Source organism: Gasterosteus aculeatus, chromosome 3 (genome assembly GCF_964276395.1).
Source record: "Gasterosteus aculeatus chromosome 3, fGasAcu3.hap1.1, whole genome shotgun sequence".
Lineage (NCBI taxonomy): Eukaryota > Metazoa > Chordata > Actinopteri > Perciformes > Gasterosteidae > Gasterosteus > Gasterosteus aculeatus.
In genome coordinates, this window is record NC_135690.1 from 16789291 (window position 1) to 16816313 (window position 27023).

Below are 27023 nucleotides of genomic sequence, written 5' to 3' on the forward strand. Positions count from 1 at the left end.
CCCCCCCCCCCCCCCCCCCTTGCATTCGCTCGTACACACCAACACGATGTGCAAGCTCAGCCGCCGCATTTGCTTCCACTTTCGTTTATCCACTCAGCTGTTTTTGTTGTACTTGTAGTTTGAATTACGCATAATTGTGTTTCTGCACGTATGGAATGTGGGGGAGTGGAGGGCTCGCGTTGGTCAGAGATCTGTCAATCAGGGCCGGGCCCAGAGGACGGGATGAGGTCACCGCTAGACAAATTGGAGGGCGGGTGAGGGCGGGGGGGGGGTCTGTAGAGGCTGTCGAAGATGAGAAATGCCCCAACAATCTCCAGGTTGTGGCACCGATGATGAAATATCAATCTCCGGCCAGGGCGCCGCCCCCCCGACCCCCTCCGACCGCGTCGCTCGGCGTTGAATCCCAGGCAGCGGCTCCTTACTTTGGTCCGAAAAGCGATTTTGGCTGCCACTCAGACTCGCGTCACATTTGATTAAGGTGCGCCGGGCAGGAGGGCCGGGCCATGCGTGACCAATTCGGGCTTTGGTTTCACCTAAGAGCTGTTTTACATTATCATGTCAGTCAAGGGAGAGTAATTAAGCTCGGCGACGTCTGACAGCGTTTTGGAGATGAGAAAACACGTCAAAGCGATGCAATTGAGAGTAAGAGGGAAGCGGCGATAGACTCAACCGGGTTTTACTGCTGGACGCCATTGAGCTGCAGTGTTTTGGTCATCAGTCATCAATGAAATGCCGATATTAACTAGACAGAAACTAAACTGCAGTTGCATCAATCAGAATTTGCATAGCAGTTGTTGCTACATAGACATTAATAAGGGTGTATACATGTATATATATATATATATATATATATATATATATATATATATATATATATATATTCCCATGCGGCTGCAGAGCGCTGGTCACTCGCTCTGATCCGTCGGTCTGAACGCTTGTTTGGCAGAAGATGGAGTCTTGCGGGCGGAGTTTTCAGTTAATGCCGTCGTAATGGAGATCTCCATGCTGAGAGGCCCTGGAACAGAAGGGTCCACTTAGCACTTTGCATAAATAATTCAATGTTATGTATCAGAGAGGAGAAAAGGATTAGCTCGCAAATCAATGCCGGAGCAGATGAGCATCGAGAGAGCGAGTCCGCCCGTCCGCGGTGAAGGAAAAGCATGTGGCGTTTGTTGCCCCCGCCCCCCCCCCCCCCCCCATGAGTTCTAGGGTTTATTGCGGTAAAGCAACAAACCGTGCCGTGATGGCGCCCCCAACTCTTCTCTCTACTTCCACCGATGGGCCGATGATCATTTGGACGCGCGTGTCAAAGTCAGGGGTCAAGTCAGGGATCTGTGGCCGGGCTCCTCAGAGCGGGCCGGACGAATCGGGGAGACGCTGACTGGGCGCCGTTTGACACGTCCATCTTCACAGCTGGATGTGCAGCCGTGCACCGCGGATGGGACGTGCCTCTCGGAAGGGCACAGATTAGGCATGCATTCGGCCGGCTGCGCCCTGGTTCTGTGCTGCTGACCCAGTTACCCCGCGGCTGTTGTGGTGTGTGTGTGTGTGTGTGTGTGTGTGTGTGTGTAGGGTCCGACGGCCTGAGCGCCTTTAGCGGCCCCTCAGCTCCGCTGCAGACTGATCCAAGACCCCGGGACAATCTCTGCATTCATGGCGAGATAACGAGGCTAATAGCTTATTCACCTCGGTGAATTCTGCCGGTCGGAACAAGTGAATGAGTCTCGGGGCCTCCAGCTGGGGCCGATAATGAAGCACGATTAAAGGCGCGGCGAGGACCAATCGTTGGCGCGGTAAGATTTACAGGCGGTGTGTGCTCCGCGTGCGTTTGCACTGCCGGCGGTTTCTCTTCATCCCGTGGTCACAAAATGCCCCCCCACCTCCGCCCACCTCCGCCCCTGGACCGGCTCGCTCCCCTTGGCCCGATGCCCACTTCCTGTGTGTTCCGCTGCTGTTGTTTACTGTTGACTTCCTGTGTGCCGAGACGGGAGTAACATTCGGCTAGCGCGCAGCGCGGCTAGCACACAATAGCGGTGGGCGGTTCGCTTGGCCGCGGCCGCCGCCTGTTAACAAGGCGGACTGATAAGCAGCGGCTCATTAACAAGCCGGGTACACAGAGCCTCGGGGGAATAACCGCCGAGCCACCGTGGCATTAATAAGAGGCCTGAGCCATTTCCACATCTGGCTCCACTGGCACAGGGTTGAACCAGCGGTTTGCAACCTCACGCCCGGCTATTTACTGGCTGCAGTGCTTTTTCCTTTCTCCTCTTCTGATTGGAGCGGGGTCGATGTTAATGACACGTGCTGCTTCGATGGAAATAAAGACAGACTTCTCTTCGCATCCCAATGAATTGCTGCTGTCTATGTTTTTTTTTTATGATATTCAAATCCAATCATCGATGATTTTGACACCATATAGATCCCCGTTATGCAGAAGCAACCGTCTCCTCTCGGAATTTGAAATCCAAAGCCATTGCGACTCGCATTGTCTCGTGGGTTCATTCTTCTCTGATCCTTTTAAGCGTTTTGTCGTCCAGATCAGTTTTGGGATTGTAAATCACGTCCTGATTGGCCGGCATTAGTTTGCAACAGATTCACATCTGGCAGAAAACCAATTATGTCTCCTGTTCATCATGCCGATTAATTAAGGCGCTGTGGCTGATTGATTAAACTCCCAGCAAGGATCCAGCCACCGGCACCGGAGCCCCGGGGAGGATTCGCCTCACACGGTAACGCACATCATGCCGCGGCTCCATGTTATCTTCATGTAACTGCTCGCAAACGCCGCAAAGCCACACGGAGCAACAAGCAGAGACGACTCAACAAGGCCCGAAGTGTTGATAAGCACTTTGTGGCTCAATCACGCCCAATTAAAACGCTGCGTCGTCGGAACTTAAAGGCATGGAGAGCGCCCAAACAAGACTCCATTAGACCTCATCAATCTGCGGCAGATTTCCTTTGCCAAGGCCCACTCAGGCAAAGTGAGATGACGCCAAAACAGATCAATCTCAACCTGCTGGCGTCGTAACAACAGCCGACGTCATTAAGAAAGCGACAGAACGGCACAAGAGCTCTTGAGACGCCGGCAAAGCGGCTCCACCTTTAGGTGCTCCCCGGAAGATTCATCCGCCGCCGCGGCAACCCAGAGTCGCCCCCCCTCCCCCCGGAAGCGGGGGGGGGGGGTCCTGAAGCTTGGCGGCGGCGTCAGCTTTGAAAGCGCCACTTCACAAAGACGCACCGCCGACTAAAGGGACCCGGACAACAACAAACCAGCGCGGAATAAATGAATCCCCTTCATTTATTACGACAACAACAGCCTAACAGGCCTTTTCCTTTGATCAGGTCCCACACGCTCTCACCCCCCCCCCCCCCCCCCCCCCCAACACACCGTTTCCTCCCATTACCTGCCGGCTGGTGTTTTAATTGCGGGGGGGGGGGGGGGCGGAAGTCACCAGTCATGTCATTAACGCACGGCTGCTTGACCTGGATACCTGTTTGCCGAAGCGCGTCCACGCTGCGCCCCCCCCCCCTCCACTATGAGGGGGGGGGGGGGGGGGGGGCGCAGCGTGAAGTGCGGCCTTTGTATCGATCGACTGTGCCGGGGGGCGGGGGGGGGGGTGTTCCCCCTGAGCGCGGGAAGCTCCAACAATGAAAGAGCAGAGGTTTCGCTCTTCTTTATGGACGGTTTTTGATGATGCCATCACTTCGGCTGCTGGTGGGGGGAGGGGGAGGGGGAGTAAGGGGAGGGATGCGGGGGGGGGGGGGGGGGGGGGGGGATCTTATCGCTGATACCACAGCCGTAAAGCCTATCTAATTCACCTGTGCGCTCTCGTGGGAATCCTCCCACCAGTGTGGTTTCTGCTGAGGACACCGAGGTCGATTAGGCGGAGGAGGAGCCTCCAGCACAGCGCTGTGGACCAGGGGTGTGGGAGAGGGGGGGGAGGCGGGGGGGGAGGGTTGTGCGAGTATGAATGAGGATCAAACTGTCTGTGTTCTGAACGCCTCTGTGTCGGCCAGCATGACACACGCACGCCATGCCCCCCCCACCAGCCTCATTTCTTCTATTCTGTGCTATAACTACAAATGGCTTTTTTAAGGAAATGAAAACGTCCCCGGTTTTGGCTGCTTGGCTCCTGTCTGTGTCAAAGTGAATCAGCAGCCCGACAGACAGGCCGCGTCCCGCCTTGGCACACGTTTTGGATTTAGCATCGACGGGCTGATTAAGAGCGAGCGCGATTGAAGCCGAGTCCTGTCAGAGTCGGCCGGGGGGGGGGGAGCTGCCCAGCAGCAGCCTGTTGTGCCGAAGCAGTTTTGAACCCTGCTCATCGCACAACGCAGATCTTTATTGTCACGTTGTTGTGTTCTGCGAGGTGCTTTCAGCACTGAATCGGTTTCATTATTTAAGTTTTTTTGCATTCTGACAAACTCCACTGAGCTGAACTGACTGTATTTATGGATCCTCGGCACCGCTGCGCCCCTACTGCCTCCCGATCCCACTGAACCACACGGCGTAGATGCCGTTTGCTATTTAAGATGCAGTCTTTATTATGTCCTTTGAGTTTATACAGTTGCTGGCGTTTTGGTGCCCCTGTTCCGCCATCTTTTATTGGCTGCATTGCAATTGGATGAAGTTCATCAGGCGCCGCGTGCAAAGGCGGGGAAAGCGGTCTGGGAGGACGCATTGTCAACATAACAAGCGCGACGGGGGTCGGGTCATTAGACCTGACGCCACATATTCGGGATTTTCACTTTTCATCCAAGCGGAAAAGGTCGTCCTTTGTAAGTCTGTCCTGGGAGGCAACGAAACTGATGACGCGGGGTTTTCGTGCTGCAGTTTGCAAGTAGTGCGAATGCTCCGGAAGAGGCGTGGTGGAAACGCAGGGCGATTCGGTGGAGCCCGGTGCGACTTTTCTGCGCCGTTTGCAAGATGCGAACGGAATTCATCCTCCTTTATGTGCGCGGACAAGTCCACTCATCGAGGAACACAAGATTCGCGCTTCGAAGGCCGTGTTCACCTCCACTTTCCCCCCCCCGGTGAGAATCGTTGCGCGCCATCAGGGTGTGATGACGGCGAGCGGCTGTGGCTTTTGGACCAGGAGGCCGTCGGCGCGCGGTGGAACCCGACGCCGCCGCCGCCGCCGCCGCTGCGCCGGTCCAAGACAAAGGCACCAAATAGGCATCGCTAATCTCCCTGCTGAATGAATCCGAAACAAAGAGGAGGGGGAACGCAGACATAGAGGCTTGGACACACACAGGATAAGCTGATTACCCGGGAAAAAAGGAGGGAGGGCGAGGGAGACAGAGGGAGACAGAGGGAGACAGAGGAGTCCATACAGTAAGCGGGCATGACGCAGAGGAGGAGGGGCGCTGAGTGGATAAATAAAGCGCGAGTGCACTCTGATGATGGAGGGAGGAGGAGGAGGAGAGGAAACACGGGCGAACGTTTGAAAGCGTGCGTTTCAGAGCGCGCGCTGGGAAAATGAAGGGAACGCCCGTTCGCCTGTGATATCCTCCCGAGGCACGGGACGCAATCAAAAACAGGACATTATGCAAATGCGAGCGGCGGCGGCGTCGCTGCGATAAGAGCTACCTGAGTGATCTCATCTGCTCAGCTCGCCGGTCGCTCTCTGTGCAGGCGGAAGAACACGCCATCCAGGTGTAGGGGCTAAATATACAGCTAATTAAAACTAACGAGATGTACCTCCAAGTGAACATTCCCCTTCTCCTAAGCCGCTTATCCCGGGCGTGAGCATCTACTACACACATTGACGCACACGCGCTCACCTGTGCCTTCTGTGTGAGGCCTCGGAGCACACACACACACACACACACACACACACACACACACATTCACACACCGTGTTGGGATTCAGTCTCCTTCACTTCGCTTTCTCACACTCTGCCAGGTAGAGTGTTAAGATGCCTTGGTATGCTCACTCACACACACACACACACACGCACAGTTCAGTTTCCTTCTCAGAGCGCGCTTCCCGTTCAATGAACATGATGCAATTGTTTGCAAACACACACATGCATGCAGAAAATTGACGATCATTCACGAGCATTCTCAGACACGCGGATTAATATATATTTATATATACACAGACACACATGTATTAAAATAGAGCTTTGAAGGCCTTAAACATGAATACCCCTGTGAGCCAAGCTGCCAGGCTGTGTGTGTGTGTGTGTGTGTGTCCGCCTCGCTCTCTGTGTGTGTTCAGCAGGCCAGCCGAGGCCTTCATGCACCGCCCCCCCCCCCAGTGCACCACTTCTGAATGTACACAGTGCCCTCCGTCTGCAAGCGGCTGAAGGACATCTCTCATTCCCCTCCTCCGTCAGGTGGCGTCCAACCAGCGAGCCTCCGTCTCCCCGGGAGCAGAGTGCTGAGTAATTAGACGGCGCTTCAGGACCTTTCTGCTGAAGCAGTAGATGGTTGAAGTGCGGGCCGGCGGCGGCGGCGGCGGTGGGGGGGGTGGGGGGGGGTGGCGTGGGAGGGTGTGGGTGGGTGGGGGCGGCTAATCACGCACTTTATTAACAGACTTATGTTCCGCCTCTTCCCCAACGCACCACCTGGCCCCCAACCGACGTGTGTCTCATCCGAACCCACGTTGATCTAAACGCACACACACACACACACACACACACACACACACACACACACACACACACACACACAGAGTCTCGTTCTACCTCCATTCGTCTCCGTCTGTCGCTGCTCCATTTCCCACCGCGGCGAGCACTTGAGTGTCATTATGACGTTTGCTATCAGAAGCTCACAGCGGGGACGGCCGGAGCGGCGAGCGCCACTTTTTCTGAGTGCGCGTCGAGTGTCATCGTCGCCGGCGTCTCTTCAACAAACGGACGGCCGTTTGTCGCCGCTGCGAGGCCCACGTGGTCTCCGATCCCCCCCGAACGCCGCCGAGGAGCTAATGAGCCGCGCGGCCTTATCTGCTGTTCGTTCACACGGGTCGCCCGAGGCGTGACGGCTATCAGCCTCTTACACGGGCTGCTGTATGTTTGATGAGTTCGATAAGGCCGCCGAACCTCCTCCAGGCAAACGGTTTTCATGTGAGAAGCAAAGAAAAACTTTATCTTCTGGGTTTTTTTTTTGTTCTCTTATTCTACAATGAATATTTAAATATTATTGTGGTTTATTTATCGCGGCTCAGTGTTCAGCCTCACTGAGCTTTTTCCAGGTTGACGTCTTCACCGGCAGGAGGGAGGGGAGGCGAACAGCCTCTTACATCGGGGGGGTCACGCTTGAGTTTGTGACGGTGACTCGCAGAGCATCTTTTTGTTGTTGTTTGAAGAGTTCTGTGACATTTTCTGACCCCAGTAGGATTTACAGGGGTTATGTTGGGAAGGACTGAGGGGAAAAGGAAGGGTCATTTACGTCACAGGTCAGCCGCCGGTGGCGAGATGGCTGCATGCTGACATTTCTTCACATTATTGTGCGTTACACTCCGGAGGAGCAAACACGAAAACCGCGACAACCCGGCGTGACCTGCCAACGGCGGCGGCAGGGACGCCTTCTCGAACGAAGAATAAAGAATTCAGCAGAGGAGGTGGACGGATAGAAACGAGAATCTTGGCAATCCAAAAAAATCTTTAAAAATCTGAATTCAAAAGTGAGTTTGTGTGTTTCTCTGAAAAGTAAACTTTGCAATCTAGGACATCTGCTGAAGATAAAACGAGTTGGTTTCGTGTGCTGGAGGCACAGCGCTCGGTCAAAGATTGCAGGACTACGTCTCGAGTCGAGCTTCGAGTCCCCGAGGACGCGTCAACGTCAGGCTGCAGATCTTCACAAGCAAGTTGACGTTAAAAAGCTAAAAAGTCTGGACTTAAGAAGTAGATCTTCTCTAAGGCCTCTTAGACCGTTATTTACTAGTCCAGTCCATAGGAAGCCTATCGGTCTGCTGTCTGCCGACCCCCAACCTCGCCTTCATACAAGAGGACTCTACTGGACCAAATGTCCTTTCCCATGATATGAGATTAAAGTACGGTTGCATTGATTGGTTTGTTCAGACCTGGATGTCGTCCTCAGCTCGAGCCTCTTAAGTCACAAACCAATGTCTCACGTTGGAGCCCCTCTGTTCTGAGTGAGGCGTGTTCCTCAAACAGCAGCAGACCTCCGCGGCTGCTGTCGGGACCTCCGATCCCCCCCCCACCGAGCTGGTTGATGAGAAGGATCGCGGCACGTTGGGTCAATTAAAATCAAAAAGTTAACATTTATTTAGAAGAGAAAAAGATTACGTGAGCCATTCTCCGCAGATATCTGGCTCGGACTATTGCTTGCAAGCAGGAGGTCCAACACACCAGCACGTATCTCAGCGTCTTTATGCACATGTGAAGATCATCCAGGTACGAGAAGCTGCTAACCAGGTTGAGATAAGAACCCAGGTGAAGCTGAGGGTAACACACACACACGGACACACAAGATCCTCCTCAGTGGCCGGAGCAAATCATAAATAAATGAAATAAAGTAGAAACGTGGATCCGAGAACTTTCGCACCGAATAAGATATGAACCAAGGCCACGAACAGGAGTCCTTTGTTTTGAAGCGTCTATGAGATGGAGTCGACCGTCCTCCCTCCTCAGGACGCGGCTGCAGACTAACGTTTTGTATCACGCTGCTCTTTGCACGTCAGGGTCAAATACGGGACACTTGAGACGCGGCTTTAGCACAAAACAATGTTACAACACATTTCACCGCTACTTGCATCTCACGCCACTTACGTGCTGACGGTGGAGGGGCGACAACGGAAGGCTTAAATGTCACTCTGACTCCATGTCGGGGAACTTCCTGTCACATTTTCCCGTCACTGAAGTCCCTCCGATCGACGTGACATCTTTCCGTTCCGATGAAGAAATGAACGACGGCTGGAGGACCGTTCTGACCCCATCAAACATGCAATGAGCAATTTATTGTCACACAGCAAATACCTTTAGCTATTTACGTTAGCTTATGTTTAGCTAACGTAAATATAAATAGCATCTAATGTTCTCATTAGCTCCTTTGCTCCTTGTTCATATAAACACATGCTGAGCTGTGCAAACACACACACACACACACACACACACACACACACTGTCTGTGCCTTGTGTGCCGTGCTTGAAAAGCGCCGCTCTGTAGGGAGGAGGAGAAAAAAAAAAAAAAACGCGCCTTTATTTGACAAACATCGTGCACGTAATTCTCCCTCTTTTTGAAACGGGACCTTTAAAGCCGCTCTTGGATAACCGCTCTACCGCGAAGAATATTAATAATCCGCAGCGCCAGACGTGACAGACGCTGTGATGAAGTGACTATTTATACACCCTTTCAAAGTAAAGTCACAAACCTCTTCACTGTCAGAAAGGCACGTCCATTAAAAACAAAAGATGGATCGCTGACGCGACGCCCGCCGTTTGTCGCGCGGCTCGAGGCAACGCGACGGCTTCCTGCTTTCCCTGAGCGCCAGCGGCCCGAGGGGGGGGGGGATCCCTCACCGCCCACGGCGCCATGCAGCAGATTTCGTGCGCCATGCGAGTCCTTCAGGCCCCCAAAGAGGACGTCGGGCCTTTTGGGTTGTTTTGCCTAAAAACAAAGGGGAACGCCCCCAAAAGATCACTGTCGTCTCGGAGCCTTCGGCTCAGTTTCAAACATCTTCTCAGCTCCAAAAGAAGGTTCCCTTTGGCCAACGGATCTACTAACCCTTCATTTATCTGACAACCGTATCCCTAAAACCCCGTATGGGAGGAAAGGCGTCCTGTCCCCTCGCGTTTCCACACACGCAATTCGTTGTAAGATTATTGGGCTTGCGTTCCCTCCAGAGATGATCCATCTGTCATCTGTGAAAGCCTCCAGAGTCAGGAGACGTCCGTGAGGCCAAACAGGAAGTTTCCCTTTCATTCGCAGCACCGTTGTCTGCATGAAGAAGCGTTGCCGGAGGCAGCGATTCCCCCCCCCCCCCCCCCAGAACATCTGTGTCACGATATTCTCCTTAAAAGGCAATTGGCACCTTCTGGGTGAACAGTTTGACCAAATGTCTACTCCCCCCGTCCTCCTCCCCCTCCTCCTCCTCCTCCCCCCTCGGCTGTGTGGTAGTCAGAGTGTCAATCACAGAAGCCCCGGCGCCCGAGCCAATGGACAGCTGACAAATTACCATTTGGAGCGGAAGCCGTCTTCCGATGCGATCGGGTTGGATTGCAGTCGTCTCCCCCGGCTTTGGACCTGGAATAGAGTAGTCTGTCCTCTCCTCTCTTTTCTTGGCCTTCGGAGAGCGAGATTGGGGGGGACGCCAAGAGATGGAGACGAGCAGATTCAGAAGAGATAGAGGAGAAAAAGGAAATACAAACCACTAGGGGGAGGTTTTAAAATAGCAAAAGCCCCAAAATGAAAGCTAAATGTAAGGAGAGTGAGTGAAACGTCCGTACCAGAGGACTTATTCCCCCCCCGGCTCTGAAGGTTTCTTTGTCCTACGTTCCTCCTCTTGGAGTTCAGATCGACGGTGGGATGTTTAATTCATCACTCCGGCTGTAGTCGACAAAATTGGGCGCCATGTTCCTTAACAAATAATTGTATATCGTCCTTCTTGGCCGTTTGTTCGCCGTTCTGAATGACAAACAAAGTCGTGTTTGTTGGTTTTCCTGCTGCAGAATCCGGTCACATGTTGCAGTAAATCTCAACACAAAGAGACCGTGATTCATGTATTATGGATCCGCCGCGTGAGCTTTGTGCGTCTTTGTTTGTCTATGTTGTAATTTATTATGTTCATAATCGCGTCCGTCGGACCGGGGGGGAGGAATCGTATTCTGGGCAGCGGAAAACAAAGGAAGCAGAACCCGGCGAGCGGGCCGACCCGGCGCCGCGTGCTCCGACAGTAAAGCTCCGTGAATGAATCCAAGGCACACGTATCGATTCTGCCGAATGCGGATTAATATTCACCTCATGGCGTTCTCTCTCCGCGACGCCATCACATCGCCCCCCCCCGGCCCCCCATCCACGACTGATTGGACCTTATTTTTATTCCTAAAAATGGGATTTCATTGTCTTTCTTTGATTCACTCAATATCCATATGCTCTCTTTCCAACAACTGTGTTTCTTACCCTCTTTTGTGTTAGTTCGGACCCCCAACCGGCCCCAACTTCAAACGGGAGATTTAAGTGCTTTTTTTCAGTATCAGTAGAAATTTACATTTAGACTTATTCTCATTTGGCCTTCGAGGATATAAGTATCCCAACGCTCAATGTTCCAAACCGCTCGTGTGCGCAAAGAGAGACTTTAACTCGGGACAAACTCAACAAACGTGGGGCGACGTGATGTTGCCCTCGTTGCCCCGGAGAAAGAAAGTCATTTCAGGACCCCCTGGGGCGTCCCCCTTTTTGCCCGATGCCCGTTTGCCTTCACCCGCCCCCCCTCCCCCCCCGACACTTGATCGACCAATCAGGACGTAATTGATGGATTAATAACGCCGAAAGCAAAGGTCGCTCGCCGGCCGCGCACGCGTCACACTCAGCGAACAAACAAGACAACATCCAGTTGCAGCTGCTCCCCGAGCGGCGGCGCAACCCACTCGCCTGCTCGTTAGCGAGGCTCATTAGTCAGAAGGTCTCCGGTACTGTCGGTAATCTCTGCGCGCCCCCGGCCCGGGTTATTTGGGGATGGCTGCGTAGCCGTCGGTGGCGGTTTGGCCCTTGTGTGTGTGTGTGAGACGTGTGGCTGAATTCACCTTGAGTGGTTCCGATCGGACTTCCTCTGCTTTTCCTGCTGGCTGAATGCTATTTTCAAGACTTTCCCTCCCGTTTCCCTCCCTCGTTTTCTCCCTTTGAGTCCCTCTTTGTCTTACCCTCCCTGCTCCGGCTTCTGAATATGTCCTCCCTTTCTCCCCCTTAATTTCACTCCCTTTCCCTTTGTACACGCTTTTTGTTTCCCCTCCCGATTTCTTTTATTTTTGGCCTTTCTTTTTTCTTTTAAGGCCTCTTTGTCTTTTTGAAGCTCCCGTCCCTCGTTTCCTCTCCAGCTTTATTCTTCCTTCCCTCCCGTTAGTTCCTTCCTTTCTCCCCCGTCCCCCTTGGTAGCGTTGGTATTATCTCTGTTCCTCCTTGTTCTCTTCCCCTTCTTCCATTTTTCACCTTATTTTCCTCTCACCTTCTTCCCTCGTCTCTTCTTATACACACATATCTATACTAATCTCTCCTCCCCTCTCATCTCCTCCTTCCCTGCTTCCCCGTCCTCCTCCTTTATCCACATCCTCCTGCCTCCTTCGCCGCTCTCCTCTGTTTCCGTGCTGGCTGGTTCTAGCATACTCTGCAGGGAGCACTCCTGCGATGCCAATTATATTGACTGAAGAAGAGGAGAAAGGGAAGGGGGGGGGCGGGCGCAGGAAGGCCCGCGCAGACGGAGGGCACGAACAAGAGGGGATGGATGCTCGGGAGTACACGAGGAGCAGGAGGAGGAGGAGGAGGAGGAGGAGGGGGGGGGGGATGATGAAATAGAGGGAGGGGAGTTGGAGGAGAGAGCGACTGTCTGTGAGCGTAATAGTCTCCCGCTGACGAACCCGAGGGAATTTACCGACTGCAGAGGGGGAGATAGAGAGAGACAGATTGAAGGGAGGGGGGGGGGGGGGGGGGGGTTGCTGCGATCACAGCAGAGAGGCAGATAGAGAGAGAGAGATGGGGGGAGGAGAGGGGGAGCCGAAGCGGAGGCAGACGGCGGGGGGTGGGGGAGAAAGATGACTCTGCTCTACGCGGCTCTCGGAGAAAAACGTGGCTTAGAGACGTTAAATGAGATCCGGCGTGATGAGATCAGAGTGATGCGGCTCCGCCCACGACCCCCCCTCCTCCCCTCCTCCCCCTCCTTCCCCCTCCCCCCCCCCTCCTCCCCTCCTCCCTGTGCACCAAGTTGAAATACCAATGGAGGTGAATGGGATTTCATTTAAAACCAACCATCCGCATAGAAACTGTAGGGGGAGAAAACAGTTGTTCTGTTGTTGTTGTTGTTGTTGTTAACGGGGCAAAAGGCCGTCGGGGGTCCCGGCCAGCGGACCCTCTCCTGCCTGCCTACTTTGGAGAATGTGCAGCTACGTTGCGCGTAGAGAACGACGGCGAGCGCGCGGCGTGCACCCTTATGAGTGACGAATGGAATTAGCGGCCGAGTGCCGCTGGTTCCGTCAGGACTGAAGGATTCCACGAGTGTGAAAACGGTTTGAATCATTGCCGCCGCCGGCTCTGAGAAATGCATCGACACGTGCAGAGTACGGCGCCCGGCAACCGCTGTCATTCAAACGCCAAAAGAGGGAATATCGGGTGTAGAGTTCAAAGATCTGAAGCTTTTCTGGTCGCCTTTCTGTATTTTGTTCACCACTTCATAAATACTTAGCAGGAGGTGATGCACGGCCAGCGGGTCATTACGGCGAAATGAGCCTCGAACGGGGTCTGGAATCACCCCGGAGGGGGTTCATCTCGCCGTAATCACCTACTGGCTGTATATTATCACGCTTGTTACGCTTATTACGCGGCTGCTTGCTAGAGACACGAATAATATGACACAAACATTGACTTGATGTTAGAACTTCTTCTTTGCTCCGTCTGCGATAAGACAGTCCTGTGTACTGGGATCTCAACGGCGTGTCCCTAGCAACGGCGTGTCCAGAGCGCCCGCAATCCACCAATCAGGATCGAGCCGCGTCGCCGGGAAAAGGACGACAATCAATCCGGAGGCGGGGAAACTGCAACGGCGGCCGCGTGGGATCGTTGGGAAAATGTGCAGGAGACGTCGGCGGAGCCCGTCGGATATATACGTCTCGGGAAAATGGTCCGTTCCGTCGTAGTCCCTGACAGTTTCCGATTGGCTCCCATTAGTTTTTCAAACGGCGTCGACGGCACGGCGCTCACACGTGCGCGCATCCATCATGCACCGCTGCACGCAGAGGAGGAGGAGGGGGCTCTTTAGCTTGACGTATACCTTTTCACGATACGAATTCATAGAGCGCGTCGGGCGGCGGATGATGAATCGGACAGAACATTTGCTGCCCGATCGCTGCCGAGGAGAACTCTGGAAGACCTGCGGCCAAATATCAGTCTCCGGCATTGATTCCTTCTGTTGTGCGGTTGTCAGAAATCATTTTCCCTCGGCCGATACCGCTGCAGCCGAGTCACATTTCCGGAGAGCTTCTCGTATCGTGCCGTGAGGGAAATGACGTTTAGTGATGTTTCAGAGGCTTTTGCTCCCCCCGGCAGGAATACGATTCCCACAGAGACACTGCGATCACTTCCGAGACGCCGTGTGAATAAATTCCAGTTAGCGGAATCAAGTGGTCAGTTGCGTTAAGTCTTCAGGAGGAGGCGCGTGAGTCACACAAGCGTCTCACGATTGACAGCCAGCTCGTTCTTCACCCACCGATTCACTTTGTTTACTGTAACCTCGCCGCGCTTTTTATCCTCGGCCTGCTTTTTATCCGTGCCGGTGTGTTTGAAAGTGCTTTTCTTTAAAATCCCAAAGGTCCGGGGTCGTCGGCGGAGATTCCGGGAGGCTTTGAGCAGAACTGATGAATGGTTTCGTTTCCATTCAGACGCAGATCGTTAATCACGGTTAATAATAAACCGCCGCGACGAGACAGAAAGGAGGAGAATCTGGACGAATTCGTCTGTGCCGCTTGCAGGTCCCTCAAAGTTCATCTCTCGCTTCAAGTAGGTCACCAGATGGTCACAGGGCCGAAGTTGTCGGCCATGACAGTTTGGCCCATGCGAAGCGTCCCTGTTCAGTCGACCGCCCCCCCCCCGACGTTGTCCGCCGCCGCCGCACGGCGTGCACGCACATGACAAACAATCGACACTGTCCAGCCTCCTTTGTTTCACTGTCTTGTGTCTGCGCTGCCATTGTTGAAGACGCCCCCCCCCCCCCCTCTCCCCCCTCCTCCCCCCCTCGTATTCTTCGTCTTCCACTCCCTCGCCTCGCTGTTGCATTGATCTCCATTGTGTTGATTGGGAGTGACAAACAGTGGGGGCCGTCTGAAAGGTTGCGTTCGTTAGTGGCCGTTCGTTTGTTACAAGATGTACACACATTCCTGCAGACATGGCGGGGAGGGGGCGCGCACACACACACACACGCTCAAACACACACAGCTGCACGCACACACACTGGAGGACACACTTATATTCCCAAAGTGGTCCCTGGAGAACAGAAACAAGCTTGGATACGAGGAAGAGAGCGTTCCAACACAGTGGAAGTGGAGAGGCATCCTACACACAGACACACACACAGACACACACACACATTCTCACTGTATTTTGGTCCACATGGTGACTTCTCCTGTATTGTTTCTAGGGAGACGCACAAACACCCTCCCACGCACAAACACACGCACTTCTTCCCGCCTCGTGTCCCTTCATGCCGGCAGTCACGAGACACAGAGGAGACGAGAGGAGGTCTTCTTCTTGTTAGAGCTCCCAGGCTCACGTAACGCCGCGGCGGCCACACGGGCGGGAAGAGAGAGCGCCGACGTCGGGACACCTGAAGCCAAAGGAGGGGGGGGGGAAATGACGTCCTTAAATATCTCAAATCCAGCTCCGATGGAGTCGGCTTTTCTTTCCCGAATGGTCACGCTCGAAGAAGTTCCAAAAGTTCTAAGTTGGACCTCGGTGTGTCTCCATGCGTGTCTTTGCAGTCTTCAGGGGCTGAATCGTACACAAATTGGGATGAAGGCGCTCACTTTCCTTCGGTCTCTCCTCAAAGGCTCGACGGAAGAAGTTGTTTGAAGGAAGGAAAAACAAAGGATGTTTTTTAACTCTCCATCTTCTGTTTGGGCTTCAGTCTCTTTCGGGTTTTCCGTCTCCGGAGGTCGAGCCTTTTTTTTTCTCCATCCCACGGCGCAGATTGATGACCTCTAATCTGCAACCCGTCCTGCCGTCCCTTTAATGAGGACGAAGCATCCCGTCTCTGACTGTGAGGAGAATCGGGAAGCCGACAGGTCTGACGCGACTCTCGCTCCAGATGCTCGTCCTGGTCTGTGTGTCTGTGCCTTCGCAAGCTGCTGATCATTTTTTAACCGGCTCAATTCTAAAAGCCCTGTTAATCGCTTTGTGCCGCGGAACGAGCAAAGTGTGTGTGTGTGTGTGTGTGTGCGTGTTCAGGTGTGCGCACATGTGCTGACGGACGAAAAGGGCGACTCCATTTCTCAGGTCAGGCATCGGGTCACCTCGGTTGCCCTGGTAACCTGCTCTGGCTGGGTTGCTTGGCAACGATCCTCTTTTGTTCCAAATGATTTAATTTGAAGCATATGTAGCCTGATCACCCTCGCTGGCTCACCCCTCTCTCCCTCCTCCCTCCCTTGCCCCCTTGCTCCCTTGCTCCCTTGCTCCCTCTCCTTTCGGACTCTTCCTCCTTTTTCTAATCTTCTGCGAGCATCCAGGGCCCTCAGCTTCTTGTGCTCTGTGTATGTGTCTGCTGTTATTAGAAGGCTTTATGGCTTCATAGGTGTGTGTGTGTGTGTGTGTGTGGGTCTATAGATGTGGGGAGTGTGTGTCCCTCGACTCCTTACAGGTACAGAATTAATTCTGATTTAATGCACCACGCGCAAAACACAAAAATTATGGATTTATTTAAAACAAACAAGGATCAATTAAAGTAATTTAATTAAAGACATGACATTTAGTCATGTTATTCATCATAAAAAATTATAATTATTATTGCTATAAAGTATGGGCATAATAACACACATCCTTGCAATTATAAATGTTGCTGGGCGACCAGCAATTTTAAAGCATCAGAGTACTTTTATTTCTAAGTTCTGATGTTTTAATGTTTTCTAATTTGTTATAATTATCACATTATCGCATTATTACATTTATGTGCTTAAACCTATAGCACATGCAATGCTATTAGCAGATTATAATGCATTATACATTTGTTTCATATTATAATCATTATTGTGTATTATAAGGTATATAGGGTATTATATGCTACCAAACACTTTTCCAACAAATCCATGGCCAAAAGTAAAGCGCACATGGAACATGTAATTATTAAACCCAGAAGTCCAAATCCACGAGGGATTAAAAGAACCTTCAAAATGACTGACTGCTTGTGACCTTGAATTCAACATCAAAAGTGTCTCGCTTGGCTGCGCGCGGCCGCCGTCCCTCATCTTTGACGAGCCGCGAAGAAGCACAAAGCCAAAGCAGGCGCGGGCGACGAATCGCGACGCACTCTCACACGCGTGAATCACAACAGGAGCAACCAACTCCCCGTCATTGGGTTTGCTTCTTTTTAATCACGTTTCCTCCTGAGTCGTCGGGCTCGGCAACTGAATTCAGCGGAGGCCGCAACATCGCCCAGGGTGCGACTCCGCCGACGAGCCGCGGCGGCGAATTATCGCCCGGTGTTCGCCTGCGTTGCCACAGCGGCTCAGGAACTTTCGTTCTCCTTATTATCGCCGTCTTTAAAAAGATGGCCGTTGTCCGCTCTGAACCGGAGGGAGGGAGGGAGGGAGGGAGGGGGGGGAGGTAGAGGGAGACTGCAGGTTCTGAGGTCCTTGGAGGATCCAGTGATCTTAGTCAGAAGGGCAGACTTCTGGTAATTGACTGCTCATTTCTTTAAGTGGCCTATTGGCAGGAAGCACCAGTGCATTTGCCAAAGCATTAAAGATCTCCCTCTCTTTATCTGTGCGTGTGTGTGTGTGTGTGTGTGTGTGTGTGTGTGTGTGATTTCCTATCAAACAAGGGTTTCTTGTTGCTGTGGGTCGAGCGCAGGGATCTTCTCTCTGAACCCAAAGACGTCTCGCCATCTGTCCGCGTCCAATCGGCTCATCTTAAAAGAAAGCTCAGCTGGCGCAGCTGTGAGCTAATGAGCAACAATACCGATTCGCCCGTTTCGAACCGCACGAAACCGGGGGGGGACGCGTGGGAATGAAGCCGGCGCCAGAGCCCGGGTTTATGTTCCTTAAGGTCTCAGGTAACCGTTCAGAGAAGGTGCTCCACGGGACGCTTCAGAGCGTGTGACTCTGACACCTGTGTGTGTGTGTGTGTGTGTGTGTGTGTGTGTGTTGTCCAGACACGAAACTCTCCACAGCACCAACAAAGCGCCAGGTAATAGCGCAGAACCACCGGATGGGCCGACGGGAGCGCCGATGGACGATCACGCTCAACGCCGACGCTTTTCTCTCCTTTTTTCGTCTTTTCTTCGCCACGAGGTGCGGGACCGTCCAACGCGGGACGCCGACCTCGCGGTATATTTGACCTTCGCGGTGCCAAAATGTGGCCAATCTGGGGCTTGGCGTTGGGGGGGGGGCGGGTCAGACGCGATGAGAGGCCTCCGAGTCCTATCGGCGCTCACGTGGCTCTTTCTCTCCGCTCCGCCGCTTCAACACCATGTTCCTCCCCTCTTTTTTTCTCCCCCATTTCGACTCTCCGTCCTTCCGCTGCTCCACTTTCCTCCATCTCGCTCTCATTGTTTTTTCATGCTCTTTCAGTCTTTTCCCCAAGTCACCCTGTCATCTCTCCTCGTGGCTCCCATCTATCTGTGCATGCTTATTTCTGCCGCGTCCTTCCCCCTCTCTCCTCCCCTCTCTCTCCTTCCCTCTCTCTCCCCCTCTGTCTCTCTCTCTCTCCCCCTCTGCGCCGACTCTCTCTGTCTTTCTCTTCCTGGCAAATCATTATTCTGTTTTCTTTTGTCAGCAGTGATACTGCTGCCCCTTTCTGAAAGCTGGACCCCCTCCTCCCCCACTGTCTCCCCCCCCCCCCCATCTCACCCCGCGCTCTTCTTGTTCTTCCTCACAGCGCTGGTCCTCTGGCAGGGTGGGGCGGCCGGCTTGGCGCCTCACTAGCTGCTGCAGAGATACTGCTGGGCTGTGATGGGAGAGGGGGGAGAGGGGGGGGGAGGATAGCAGAGAGGGAGTTGTCTGAGCTCTGAGCTAACTATGTTTGACAGGCAGCAGGGGGGGTGGGGGGGTGGTACTTGACGGGTAGATGGGTGGGGGCTGTTTTGGTTAAAGCCTTCGGCCCTGAGAAGGAAAAAGGGCGGGACGGAGGGAAAAACTCGGGGCTAAGGGGTTTGTTTGTGCTAAGACTGCCGGCGGGGGGGGGGCGAAAATCCCAAGTACGCGGGCGGATGACACACCCCCACCCCTACACCCCCACCCTTACACCCCCACCACACCGCGCAAAGATTAAAAGCGATTAAACCGGCGCCCCATGAAAATCAAGCAGAAAACAAACCACCTTTGTCTCTTTGTCTCAGTGGAGAAGAAACCTGGAACATCTGGAACAACGGGGAGCAATGCAGATGTTCCATCCATGTGAGGGGGGGAGAAGCGGGGGGGCGGGGGGAGGGGGGGGGGGGGGTACTGGACAGAGGGCTAAAGAGAAAAAGGGCGGAGAGAGTAGATGGTTGATCTGGGCACAAGGGCAAACAAACACATAGACACACACAGACACACACATGCCCGGGGGGATGGGTGGTGGTCGGGGACAGCTGGGCATAGATGGATGGTGTGGGGGAGGTTACTGTGTGTGTGTGTGTGTGTGTGTGTCCTCTGTGCTCTTTGTGTGTTTCCTTCATGTTTCCACCACATCGAATGTATTTTTAAACAATTTTCTTTTCACGCCTTTGTGTCTTTCTGTAAACTGTTGCAGCTTGAACGTGCGCATCTCCCTGCCTGTCTGTGTTTAATGAGCGCGCGTGCGCGGTGGGGCTGTGCGCTTGCGTGCGTGTTGTCGGCGTGCGGGTGGACACCTCTGTGTGTGTGTGTGTGTGTGTGTAATGGCCTGCATCGTACCGTGCCACATCAAGCCGCACACTCTTGGCTGAGTTTCCCATCAAATGTGTGCAGCGTCCGCCAGCAGCGCGACACACGACTCCGTCTGTCGCGCACACCGCAGCGACACAACGTGGGCGCGCACGCACAAAAACCCACGCGCACACACACCCCTCAACCGCATGCAGATAAAAAGAACGTCATAAATCAGGCAGATGCTTTGTCCCGGACGCTGCACAAACGGATCAATTCTACCAACAACAACAACAACAACTGGGTGCACGAACACAGACACACACACACACAAACACGCACAAACGTCGATGACAATCTCCAACATGTGAGGAGACGTGTGAGTACTTTACTCACATGGAGATAATTACCTGCTTGCAGAGCGACAACACCTACACTCTCTGCTGCAAACACCTGCAAGAACACACACACACACACACACACACACACAGCCCAGACCGACAAGCGCACACTTGTTTTACAGTAAATAAAGTTCATTAACCTGCCGCTAATTAGCTGAAACACTGGAGCTTCCCAAGGAGAATTAGAGAAGAGAGACGGAATTAAGAACGCCAAGAATTCAACCAGATTATCAGGATTTGGGGGGGGGGGGGAGGGAAGGGGGGGGGGGTCTGGACAGCAGGGCAAAGAGGTGAGGGAGGACGAGAGGGAACGGAGGGGGGCATCGGGGCCGATGGAGAGGAGGAGGGTGGTGACGGGGGGGGCAGATGGAGGAGGAAGGCAGGGAGGAGGACGTGAACATGAAGGTGGTCGAGATGCTTCTAAGTGTTTTCTGCGGCTCTGCAGCAAACTTAAAAGCTCGCTTCCCACAAACCACCTCAACAGATGCCGCTCAGGCCGCGCTGCGGGTCGGATATCGCTTTCTCTGCTCTCCCGTTTCCCGAACCATCCGTCCCAACGGATCCATTCCAGCAAAACCTTTTCCAAAGCTGAGAGAGAAGCTGGTTTATTTCACGCACGACGTCCTCCGGATGAAAAACCCTCCTGAGAGACGAACCCCAGGTAGCGCGGATCCACCTGCCGTTGGTCCTCCGGACCGACCGAAAACCAGAAGGACGAAAACGTGGTCGACTCAAACGGCCGCGACGAGCCACGTGGCTCCTCACGCGTGGGGATCCCGTCTCCAGCTACAAACGGTCCTCTCCTCTTTCGCGATGATTGGATTCGTTCCTTCGAGCTCCTAATAGCGAGCGCTTTGTTGCGAGTATTTCCTCTTTTTTTTTGTTCGGGACCAAACGTTCGCCGCCCGCACCCGCGCTCTTTACGCCGCGTTAAACACGGCCCGTATGTGTTGGCGCCGCCTTCAGACGGATATCGATCGTCTCCTCCGACTCCCACAAAGGAGCTAATTAGGCTTATTTGTAAAATGAAAGAAAAGGTGACGAAACCCTTTAAAGTTTTCTGACACCTCCTCTATTGTGCGACTGACCTCCCTCCGGTTTTGTCACGTACACGGACACTTTGGCTCATTTTAACACCCCCCTCCCCCGTCCCCGTCCCCCTTTTTCCATATAAGCTCACCCCCCCCACCCTCCCGTCCCCCTTTTTCCATTTAGGCTCATTCCCCCCCCCCCTTTATCTCGCCGTTCTGTCACCTTGTTGATGGCGCGGGAAAGTGTAAATTGTGTAGCTTTAAATACCCGCGTCTTCCACGGGGGTTACACCTCGAGGTGGTGGGGGACAAAAGGTGAGGGGAGGGGGGGGGGGTGGCAACAAGAAAGAAGAGCGAGCCGCAGTCTGTAACTCTGTCAAGGAAGTTATTCCTTTTATTCCACTTTCATTTCACTTTCATTTCACTTTCATTTCACTTTCATTTCTGCATTTGGCTGCTTAGACCGTCCCCCCCCCCCCCCCCCTTTAACAGCTGTATCTGTATCTCAGGCCTAACCAGTGTGGACCGCTGGATTCCTCGTGATATTTTCATGTCATTTTAAATCTCCTGTCGGTATCACTTTAAATCTGTGACCCCCACCGGTCCGTTGTGCTTATGTCCATTTCGAAGGTTGTCTTAAAGTCTTAAAATCAGGAAAAGGACGAGGATTTGGTGGCTAATGTGGAGTGAACGTGTGGGGGGGGGGGTTGGGGGGGGAGTCATTTGAAAGTGTACACCGAGTGATTTGTGAGCATTAGCGGCGCTCTAACTTCCAGACGAGTGGCGTTTAATCATCATTAAAAGCTATTACTCCAAAGATTAACCTTTTATTTATTAGCCCGCGTTGATTTATATGGAAACTTTTTGTGAGCCGGCGCGCACACATTCGCACACATTCGCACACACGTGGGCGGCGGGGGGATTAAACGGCGCTAATGAAGGAGACGCGGTGGTTTTCGCTGTTGGATTTGCCCCTGCCAGTCCACGGATCGAATCTGCAATCATCCTGCCACCGTCCCACTTATCTAACCTCCGGACCCTCGGTGGCCACGATCAATACTTCCAACTGCAAATAAAAGACTTTCAAATGGCCAAACGACCACTGACGTTATGGAATCTGTCCTCCTCAGCTGCTCCCGCGCCGTTATTCATTCAATAGAATAAATGTTTTGTTTCTATATGATAATTTAGAGGGAGGGTTAAAGGGGAGTTGAGTCATTGTCAGATAAACGGCCATTTAGTCAGAAACTACAGGCTGAATGTTGTTATATTATAAGTTTTATTCTCTACGTCGTTCAAGAGGCGATAATTGAGCGGTGAACTCGAGCGTCACTCTGAGCCTCCGGCGTCGGCCGCTCAGAGACTCGAGCTGCAGGAAGTTGCAGGACGTTCAGCCACGAGGTCAGTGACCTCTGACACCTGGATCCCCCCCCCCCCCCCGAGGCAAAACCCGAGAGTCTTCGCTTTTCTGCTCTATCGACTCGCGCGTCTCCGAAACCGTCAGGGACGCTTCCCGCTTGCCGCTCTTCGCCGGCGCTCCGGAAATGTCGGTTTTTGATGCAGTTAAACGGCTCGCCTCCTCCTCTGCATCCTCTCGTCACATGTAACACCCCCGACACCCTCCTCCCCCCCCCCTCCCTCCCCTTCAAGTCTGGATGGGAGTTCTGCAAAACGCACTTAAACAGATGTTCTTCCTGCTAAAAAAAAAAAAAAAATCAATTCCACCGCCGGTGCACGGATGTGATAACGCTCCACGCCGAATATAAACCTGTCTCCTGCTTGACAATTTAGTCCAATTACACTATTTATACACGCCATATTTTCAGGGGGTGAGGACGCCGCTTCGGGCATTTCCTCTGAGGAAACGCTCCCCTCGCCGGCTTGGTCTTGTTGTCAATTATGCCATATTTTTTTGGGGGGGGGAGGAAGGGGGGGGGGGGGGCCTCTGCTGAGATGCAATAACTTCACCCGGCAAAGAGCAGAGCAAAGCGCTGCTTACTAACACCACAGGCTGCGCGTTTCAGTGCACGTCCCGCTTTTTTTCTGATTCACATAATCGCCCGCCGCCCTCGCCGAATCCAAAGCGCGGAATTAGCCGCCCCCCCCCCCCCCCCCCCCCCCCGATCACCCGATATCAAGGGAGTGCTGCTAAATACCATAATTTCAGCCAATTTGAATACTGTCACACACCCAGTTCACCGCTCACCGGTCTGTGTGCCGTCGCAGCTCCAGCCTTCGGAATCAATCCATTATGCCGGGTGATTTGTATTCTGTTTTCTCTTTCTCTTTCCCTCATTTCCACAACGCCGGCCCCCCTTTGAGCCGCTCCTGAAGCCCCCCGGCCCCCCCGATACTCGCCGTCGGGAACAGACGCGCGTGTTGACAAAAAGCGGCTCACAAAGCCATTAGAGGCCCCGCGACCTGCCGGGCGGCCTCTTCATCTCTGCCGTCCCCCCCGCGCCCCGCGGACCCCCTGGCGGCCTCTGGGTGCCGGCGGCGCTCCTGACTCATCGCTCTTACATCGGCCTCGCGGACACACGTCCTCGTTTGTCTGCTTTTTTTGGGGGGGGGGGGGGTGTTGTTGTCCCTTTGACAGCAACCTCATGCGCTCGGGAAAGACAGATAGAGACGTATGGATAATCTGACAAGCGGAGAAAGAGATGGGCGAGAGGAGGGGGAGGGACGGGGGGGAGGCGATATAGAGAAAGCGATGGAGCGACGCAGGCGCCGCATTAACTGGGTCCATTCGATTCGTGCGTCGGTCTGTGCTCGTGTTCCCGTAGACCCGCCTCGTCTCCCCCCGGCTTGTCTCTGTTTGCCAACATATTGCTCTGTCTTATGATGATCTCCCTCCCCCGCCTCCCTCTCTCTCCCCCGTTACCTAGACGAAGACCCCCTGCAGCCGGTGACCTCAGATGAGACGGTGTCCGTGGGGGGGACCGTGACGCTGACCTGCCACGTGCCCGAGAGCGATAACTCCTCACTGCAATGGTCCAACACGGCACAGCAGACCTTGTACTTTGGAGAGAAGAGAGGTGAGACGGGTGAGGGGGGAGGTGGGAGGGGGGGGGGATGAAGTTTCAATGAAGCAATTGCACAAAAAAACCCCAGAGATACTCTCATTGATAAGTGCATCCCTTCATGTTGCTGTTGACGTTTCCAATAGTTATCAAAGACCACAATCGCTCTAATTATTGTTTAATCTAATTTAATAATATACTTCAAATTTCCTGGAGCGAACGAACAGCTTGCAGATATACTTTCAAAATGAGTTAATTACCGGCCCACTTGCATGTAATTTCATTTCACGTGCCACATCTGTTTGAAATCCAGAGGACATTTGATGCTCTTTAGTCGACACACGACGCTTTTTCCAGGCTTCATGCAAATGTCGGTAAAAAACACGACTTCTGCAAATCATGTTTGCAAACGCAAATCAGCTTTGTGTGGATATAATATTTAGGAGACACGGCTGCAAAACAGATTTTTATTTTTTTCATCTTTGCTGAACAAGGCGTTCTTATTGCTTTGTTCTTATTGGGTCAGAAGCTTTGTTCACAGGAAAATGGCTCCAACCAAAGACACGAGGGAGCGCGAGAGCGACGCACGTGTAATATTACGTGATTCAAGTGCTCGATATGTGCAACAGCTTTTACTGAAAGGGCGAAAACAAACCTCGCGATCTGACGAGAGCTTCGACGTGTTTAAACAGCCACTTTCTTAAAGATGAATTGTTTCATTAAGCGTTTTCGGCTCTTCAGCCAGGCCGGCTTTTAATGGTATTTTGGGTGACTTCCCATTTCTCGGTTCAGCTTTCGAGCATCACCGCAACAGACGATGGAAAAAACAACAACACCTGACTCTTTAAATAGTGACTGACTTGTTAAAAAAAAAAATGGCGCTTTGGTGCAAATGATTTCTTCAAGGAATATTTAAAAGTGCGTATTCTTCTAAGGAAACTGAGTTACCAGCGGCTCAATGTCACGCAACAGACTCGAGACCTGCGAGCGAGGAGCGCAGAGAGTGGTCCAGATGGAGGGAGGAGGGGGGGAGGAGGAGGTGGGAGAATCGGATACATGGGCGGCGAGAGAGCCAACGACTCCCTCGCGAAACAAACGCGGCACTCAGCGGCAGAAGGGAAGCGACGGAGGGATGGAGTTAATGACGGCGAGAGAGGAGACCGCCGTTGCGGAGGTCCAACAGACGATACGGAGCACAAAGAGGGAGGGAGGGGGGGACAAATAGAGGGATCAGCAAGTCTTTACTCCAGATGGAGCTCCAACCACGGTGGAGAAGAGAGAGAGGCTCTTCTCTGCAATGATGGAACACTTAAACGCTGACCTCCACTCTGGAGGCAATTGAGAAGCGTGTTGGAGGAGGAGGAGGAGGAGGAGGAGGAGGAGGAAGATGAGGAGGGTTTCATGGAGCAAACACTCCCCGCTGCAGTGGTCCACCATGCACAGCAGAGCTTGAGAGGGAGGGGAGGGGAGGAGAAGAAGACGAGAGCTCAGGATGCCTCCCTCCTCCACGTCTCTCCTCTCCTGAGGGCGGCAGGGCGAGGGAGGGAAGACACGCGATACCTTGAGAGACAGAGTGGAGGGATGGAGGTCCAAAGGAGATGGAGGAGAGATACAAAGGAAAAGGTTTTTAGGGGAAAAGGAGCAGACGGAGAAAATTAAAATTTTTCTAATATGTCTGCGTCTGCTTGCTTGTTGTTAAGTTGAAACCAATGCTGGATGGAAGGAATGAGGCGGTAATTGACAGATGTACTTTGTTATTCCCTCACTATTTCACCCGCTAGTTGCTGAGTGTTGTTTGCTGAGCAGGTCGCCTACAGTCTGATATTATATCGGTGTTCATTTCCACTGGAAAGCAGCTGCATTCTGCTGCTGGAAACGCGGAGTCAAACTGCCGATTAGGGGGGGCAATTCTCTGTGGGTTTCATTTCTTTCACATTTCACATTAAATCGAGGTAAATGATGGAGGTTGAAAGAAACCACCGCTAACTGTCATAATCACAACCCTGTTTTGATTTATGTAACCGTTTCCAAAGCTTTTCTATTACGTTTTGTTTACTTGCCGCAGAAAGTGATTTCTGAACACGTTCTCCCCCACGCGAACCGTCCAAAAGACCCTCGCTGGGTAGTTTACTGTCGTTGTCCAGCCAAGAAGAGAAAGTCAAAGCAAGGGCGGACAGATTAAGACGGTGAAATTATAAAACAGGGTGGAGGGATTGCAAAATTGCGGCAGCAGGAGGGGAGGGGGGGGGGGGGCAAATGAGAATCCCTCAGAGCTCCACGTTGGACGTGATGGACGGAGACGGAGCGGCAGCCAGAAAACAGCGGCGAAGGGAACAGAAAGGAGACAGTCGGCCTCCTCTCTGGAGAGGAATCAGGGCTCCTTCCACGGCCACTTCTCTAACAGCGCTCGGGAGAGTCCAGACATGAAGAGGAAAAGAAATAAGGGCCGAGTGGAGTGGAGTAGGGGGGGGGGGGGGGGGGCGACTCGTGGAGGAGCAGCGTGATGCGAGATGGAAGAACAAGGATGGAAATGACGACTGACGTGTCTTCGCAGCGGCGAGGCTTTACTGTGGCGCATCAGACATTCAGACCCCACGAAGACGGGAGGACAACCAGAGACAGAAGCGCTCGCTGCTTCAGACCTGCTCCACGCCGAATATAAAGATATAAATATAAAGAGTCCAAGCAGTTCGGGACCGAACAGGAGGAGAAAAGACCTTGGATCTAATTTATGCATAAAGAAATAAAGTATATTCACAAATAATTTGAAGGGAAGGATGAAACAACTGGTCTGTGGGACGTGAAATGTTGATGGGGCTTGAATAATCGCAGGGTCACATCGATTCCATCCAGGTCTCAGAAGC

The 27023-nt window shown here is 53.1% G+C and overlaps 1 protein-coding gene across 4 annotated transcripts in view; it reads left to right on the forward strand.

Moving 5' to 3' along the window:
- cadm3 (cell adhesion molecule 3) overlaps positions 1 to 27023 on the forward strand; it is a 61938-nt gene that overhangs the window by 2722 nt on the left and 32193 nt on the right. For all 4 annotated transcript variants that reach the window (XM_078099814.1, XM_078099815.1, XM_078099816.1 and 1 more), the window contains exon 3: positions 24025 to 24174. In XM_078099814.1, coding sequence (XP_077955940.1) covers positions 24025 to 24174 — 150 coding nt within the window. The remainder of the gene's footprint in view (positions 1 to 24024; positions 24175 to 27023) is intronic.